The 6441-nt window shown below is 42.2% G+C and overlaps 1 protein-coding gene across 2 annotated transcripts in view; it reads left to right on the top strand.

The window, feature by feature from the left end:
* The window catches only part of LOC124301982 (sushi, von Willebrand factor type A, EGF and pentraxin domain-containing protein 1), a 36594-nt gene extending 30172 nt beyond the window's left edge, over positions 1-6422 (top strand). Inside the window, exons 23-37 of one of the 2 annotated variants that reach the window (XM_046757655.1) lie at positions 69-316; positions 400-531; positions 621-786; positions 867-1118; positions 1207-1748; positions 1840-2052; positions 2142-2297; positions 2383-2506; positions 2785-2847; positions 3475-3665; positions 3745-4382; positions 4491-4840; positions 4946-5148; positions 5249-5365; positions 5525-6422. In XM_046757655.1, the coding sequence (XP_046613611.1) occupies positions 69-316; positions 400-531; positions 621-786; positions 867-1118; positions 1207-1748; positions 1840-2052; positions 2142-2297; positions 2383-2506; positions 2785-2847; positions 3475-3665; positions 3745-4382; positions 4491-4840; positions 4946-5148; positions 5249-5365; positions 5525-5556 (3427 nt within the window). In that variant the 3' untranslated portion in view covers positions 5557-6422. The remainder of the gene's footprint in view (positions 1-68; positions 317-399; positions 532-620; positions 787-866; positions 1119-1206; positions 1749-1839; positions 2053-2141; positions 2298-2382; positions 2507-2784; positions 2848-3474; positions 3666-3744; positions 4383-4490; positions 4841-4945; positions 5149-5248; positions 5366-5524) is intronic. The other variant, XM_046757656.1, reaches the window with a different exon arrangement.
* Positions 6423-6441: the final 19 nt, after the last annotated feature.

Here is a 6441-nt window from a genome sequence, read left to right as displayed (position 1 = left end):
AACATTGTAGACAAGATGGGCTTGTTTCGTCTCTTGCGTCTTACCCTGCGTCATTTTCTTCGCAACAGATGCCCGTCCGGAACAGATGGAAAGCAATGTGAGACAGCACCTGAGCGCTGCATCGGTAATCCCTGTATGCATAATGGTCGTTGCCAGGACTTTGGGTCTGGACTAAATTGCTCATGCCCCGAGGACTACACCGGTATCGGGTGCCAGTATGAATACGATGCCTGCCAAGCTGGCGCATGTCAGAATGGCGCTACCTGTATAGACATTGGCCCGAGTTTCACCTGTATTTGTCCTCCGGGATACACAGGTACAGTTCTCACCCTGGCATGTTGAAAAATTAGAGTACGATGTTGAGAGGAATTTTCACCACCATATCACATCATTTTTCAGGTAAAAATTGCGCCGAGGATATAGTCGATTGCAAAGAGAACTCCTGCCCGCCGTCAGCAACATGCATCGACTTGACTGGAAAGTTCTATTGCCAGTGTCCGTTTAACCTGACCGGTGATGATTGTAGAAAAAGTAACCACCCATTTTTATGATTACAAAGCGAGTGATTTTCGCCGTTCTAAAACAGAACAATGAAATTTATTTTGTGAAATATTTTACAGCTATACAGGTTGACTACGACCTCTACTTCACGGACCCAACCAGGAGCAGCGCCTCGCAAGTCATACCATTCTTTACGGGGGCCAAGAAGAGCATAACCATCGCAATGTGGGTGCAATTTACGCAGAAGGATGAAGCTGGTATTTTCTTCACATTATACAGTGTCAGGTAAATTGATTTCAACCACTTACCTAAAAGACTCGCAACTGGTGGGACCCAGATCATCACTGTCTTAATTTCTACTTCAGCTCTCCACACGTTCCAATGAATCGTCGACCAATGGTCCAGGCGCACAGTAACGGTGTCCAGGTGTCACTGTTCCCAGATCTCCAGGATGTATACCTTTCATTCAAAGAGTACGCAACGATAAATGACGGACAGTGGCATCACGTTGCGATTGTATGGAACGGCGATAACGGTGGTGAACTTATCTTGATCACAGAAGGATTGATCGCAAGTAAAACAGAAGGCTATGCAAGCGGCAGAGTTCTTCCACCTTAGTAAGTAGTGAACAATACTAGTGGTATTCACCTTGAAACACATGCAGTCCATTAATTTTTGTACTTGAACAATTGTTCTCCCCTGCAGCGGTTGGACGGTGCTTGGAAAACCCTTGACCGAAAACACCAAAGGTTACACGGAATCCGGCTTCCAGGGTCACTTGACCAAGGTGCAGGTCTGGGGCCGCGCTCTTCACGTTACGAACGAAATCCAGAAACAGGTACGCGACTGTCGCACAGAGCCCGTCCTGTACCAGGATCTAATCCTGACGTGGGCTGGATACGACGAGATCGTCGGCGGCGTAGAAAGGGTGGTTCCGTCTCACTGCGGACAGAGAGTGTGTCCGAACGGATACAGCGGTAACAAATGCAAGCAGCTTGAGGTGGACAAGGTTCCTCCAAAGGTTGAACATTGCCCTGGTGACCTGTGGGTTATCGCCAAGAACGGATCGGCGATAGTCACATGGGATGAGCCGCACTTCAGCGACAATGTTGGAGTTACAAAGATCCAGGAGAAGAGTGGTCACAGATCAGGTCAAACCCTCCTCTGGGGAACCTATGAGATTAGTTACATTGCTTACGACCAGGCAGCAAACTCCGCCACGTGTAATTTCAAGGTCTACGTTTTGTGTGAGTGTTACAAGACATCGTTTGCGAATATTTTTCATCCAGTGTGAGGTAACAAGTATACTTAACCAAATTATTGCTCTGTGATTTCCAGCTGAATTTTGCCCAGAGTTAGATGACCCTGTAGGCGGAAGCCAACAGTGCAAAGATTGGGGATCTGGTGGTCAGTTCAAGGTATGCGAAATATTCTGTAACGCTGGCCTTAGGTTCTCGCAGGAAGTTCCTTCCTTCTATACTTGCGGAGCCGAAGGATTTTGGCGACCAACGAATAACCCAACACTGCCGCTGATCTATCCAGCGTGTACAAGTGAGTAAAATTTGATTATTTACTGGTAATGTTACTATTTTGCTTGCGCACTAAACGCGTTAATAACTTCTTTTTTATCTCTGCATTAGGTGCCACTCCGGCTCAACGAGTATTCAAGATAAAGATGAACTTCCCTACCTCTGTTCTCTGCAACGAAGCTGGTCAAGGTGTTCTCAAGCAGAAGGTCCGGAACGCCGTAAACTCCTTAAACAGGGATTGGAACTTCTGTTCTTACGCTTTCGAAGGTATTGATATTGCCCCGTTTATCTGTAATAATAAGATATTGCGATTAGTATTACACAATTACATAAAAATATGAACATTTTTCAGGAACTCGAGAGTGCAAGAATTTGAGCATCGATGTTCAATGCGATCACCGAGTACGCAGCACCAGGGATGCGAACGATGACGATGGCGGCACTTACATCATTTCAGCTGCCGTACCTGCTGAAACGTGAGTATTCAGAAATTTATAAACATTATAAAGACAAATTTAAATATCTCTGCAATACCTTACAGTTGATTATGTCACATTTTGATTGAAACTTTCTCTAATTATTTATTTTAATGATTACCTTGTTACTTATACTGTTGGACATTCGTACCCTTTTTGTCTATCGCTATAGCTATATTCTTCACGCAAAATATCGTAGTCTTCTACAGTGGTTTTAAACCTATACTGTATTGTAATGAAAAAACAAGCATGACCAAATTACTCATTTTATAATGTAGAACGAGACAAGCGCGCCAAGGAAGCGATACATACGAAGTGGAGATTTCGTTCCCAGCAATAAAGTAAGAATTTCTCGCAAATCTCAGCACAGCCACCAAACATTCAACTTCATGCATTACGTCCATAACAATAATATTATTTTACAATTGAACACTCTTAATGCCAATAATAATTTCTAATATCCGCCCATTTTTAATACCCACAGTCATTCGTCATATTCGATTAAAATTTCGGCAATGGGTAGCATATTATATATATATAGCGTTAAAATGCATGTTTTACGTTAACTTTCAGGTACCGGTGGGATGCATGAGCAGCAACTAATTATTACTAGAATAATACATTGATATGTTATTTAACTCCTGACCCTACAACTGACTTTACTTAATTGATGTCTGCAATAGCAATCGATACAATATACAGATGCGATACCATATGCCATTTATTCGCGGATGACATTTTAATTTCAGTATTAGAATTTTAGAACCATGTTATAGAACAGAGTATGTTATGCATCTGTATATTATTTGATATAATCCGAATATTTAAAAAATGCATTTCCGCGTTTTCACGGACGATGCCATCACTGTAAATACTTGTAAATATATTGCAACAACAAACCGCTGAGATGTTCAGTGATGCATTGATCGCAAAAAAAAAGTTGTCCAACACCTTTTGAACCATTCCAGCGATCCAGTGCAAAACACGAATTCGAACGAACGAGCGAACGTCCAAAATCTCCTGGAAAAATTGATATTGGAGGAAGATCAGTTCGATGTTCACGACATCCTTCCTAACACTGTGCCTGATCCAGCATCTTTGATACTTGAATCCGACTACGCCTGTCCGATCGGACAAGTAGTAATGGCACCTGACTGTGGTGAGTACCTGCTCGATCTTCCGTTCCCCTTTCCCAGGATAGATAATAAAAAGATAACACGTACTTTGGGCTTTTCCAGTACCATGTGCTGTTGGAACCTTCTACGACGAGACGACGAAGTCCTGCAAGCACTGTCCAATCGGAACGTACCAAAGTGAAGCAGGCCAACTGCGGTGCAGTTCATGCCCAGTGATCGCTGGAAGATCCAGTGTGACGATTGGACCCGGGGCTCGAAGTGCGGCCGACTGCAAGGAGCGATGTCCAGCCGGAAAGTACTACGACGATGGCGATGGTCTCTGTCGCAACTGCGGTCACGGGTTCTTCCAACCGAACGAGGGAAGCTTCTCCTGCCAGCTCTGCGGACTTGGCAAGACAACGCGAACCGCCGTTGCCGTGTCCAGAGAAGAGTGCCGCGACGAGTGCGGATCCGGTCAGCAGTTGGCCGTCGAAGGAAAATGCGAACCATGTCCTCGGGGAACCTACAGAATGCAAGGAGTCCAAGCTGCCTGCCAGGCTTGCCCCCTCGGAAGGACGACTCCCAGCATGGGATCGGCGACCATCGAGGAGTGCTCGCTGCCGGTCTGCATCCCCGGAACGTATCTGAACGGAACCCTGAACGAGTGCATTCAGTGCAAGAAGGCCACTTACCAGTCGGAGACGCAGCAGACTTCCTGCATCCCATGTCCACCGAATACCAGCACCAAGGGTCCGGGTGCTGTAAGTAGTACTATATGTTAAGAGATGATGATGCGATGATGGGATAGTTTTTGGGTATGTGTATATCAAGTTGACAAATTGATTGATTACGTTATGTCTACTTTTTAGACGAGCAAGGACGAGTGTACCAACCCTTGCGAAATAAACGGCGAAGAGATGCACTGCGATGCGAATGCCTACTGTCTCCTGATGTCGGAAACCAGCGACTTCAAGTGCGAGTGCAAGCCTGGGTACAACGGTACCGGTGAAGAGTGTACCGATGTCTGTAAGGGATACTGCGACAACGAGGGAACCTGCGTCAAGGACAGCAGAGGCCAGCCATCGTGCAGATGTATCGGAAGCTTCACTGGTAAACATTGCACGGAGAAGTCGGAATTCTTCTACATCGCCGGAGGAATCGCCGGTGGAGTTATACTGATCATCATCGTCGTACTCCTAGTATGGATGATCTGCGTAAGGTGAGAGACTAGAGTGAAATCAATCGACATGGGAATTGTATTATACCGGTTGGCGGAATTCAACATACCTCAAAATTGTCTTTTCGGTAACGTTTCTCCTTGCAGGTCGTCACGCAAGAAGGAACCAAAGAAGATGCTGACGCCTGCAACGGACCAGAATGGTTCTCAAGTGAACTTCTACTACGGTGCACCGACTCCGTACGCCGAATCAATCGCTCCTTCTCATCACAGCACTTATGCTCATTATTACGACGATGAAGAAGATGGCTGGGAGATGCCGAATTTCTACAACGAAACTTACATGAAGGGTATGACGATTGACTTATTGGTGATATATATTCATAATAGATCAACATGAAATCAACTTACCTCCCCCCCCCCCTTTTTTTTTGTACGTCAAATTTTCAGAGAGTCTGCACAACGGTGGTAAAATGAACAGTCTTGCAAGATCCAACGCAAGTATATATGGTACCAAGGATGATTTGTACGACAGACTGAAAAGACATGCCTACCCGGGAAAGAAAGGTACATAATAATATGGTTTAAACAAGTTCATGTTAAAATTTAAGTATACAGCAAGAATCTAAAATTCAAATGTTGAGCAATGCAGGTATATGATTTATGAATTATATTCATATACGTGCAATAAGAAACTGTTCTACTAATATGGAGTTTCTCTTACAGACAAAAGCGACAGTGACAGTGAAGGCCAGTGACTTTGAACGTTAAATGCTATGTAAGTTTTTTTTTTTTTTTTTTAAATTATAAGTTGTGTAAAAACAATTATGACGCAACTAGGTGAAAAACATGCTCAACAACGAACAATTATTGTAAAAGTATATCCGTTCAACATCATGTAGATTCTTTTACATATATTATACGTACATTTTCATTAGGACGATAAATTGTATTTATTTTTTACGAGGATCATTGTATTCGCTAGAAGTTTATCAAATTTTTCGCTTCTTTTATATTGTATATTTTTTCTTTGCCCTCTATTTTATATAAAAAAAAAAAACATTCATTTATCGCGACAATGAATAGGATCATGCATTGTATAGGCTTCAAGAAATAATATGGAAGCATAAGATGAAAAGATATGTTTAAATTCGGATAAATGAGATACCTCATATTTTCGTTTTACAAATTTGATCAGTAAACTATGAGTGAATACAATTAAAGTCCCGGAGTAATGATTGCACGCGACAATCATTACTTTGGCACGTCTTTTTAATTTCTATTGGTATTTTCATTATCATTTTTTTTTTTAATTTATTTTTTTTTCTTCTCTTGGCGAATACGTATCTATTATAATAATAGATATGTTTGTAATAGATTAGGCCATTGATTTTATTTCTTCTATCTTTTACCAATTTGATAAATTCATAACGGGAAAACTAGGAAAGTAGAAATCTTGGAATTTCAAGATTGAATAAACCGAGAACTGAACATATCCATTACGCGAAGGGTTTTTTTTCATTTAAAACTCATGTACATCAGAAACATGGTTACCGAAATTTGTAACTTCATGTTTGCACAAACCGCATATTTTTTATCTATATATTTTTTATGTAAATATGAGGTCTGGACGAAAAAAATCA

Source organism: Neodiprion virginianus, chromosome 4, assembly GCF_021901495.1.
Source record: "Neodiprion virginianus isolate iyNeoVirg1 chromosome 4, iyNeoVirg1.1, whole genome shotgun sequence".
Taxonomy (NCBI): domain Eukaryota; kingdom Metazoa; phylum Arthropoda; class Insecta; order Hymenoptera; family Diprionidae; genus Neodiprion; species Neodiprion virginianus.
This window is presented reverse-complemented; position numbering and strand designations above follow the sequence as displayed.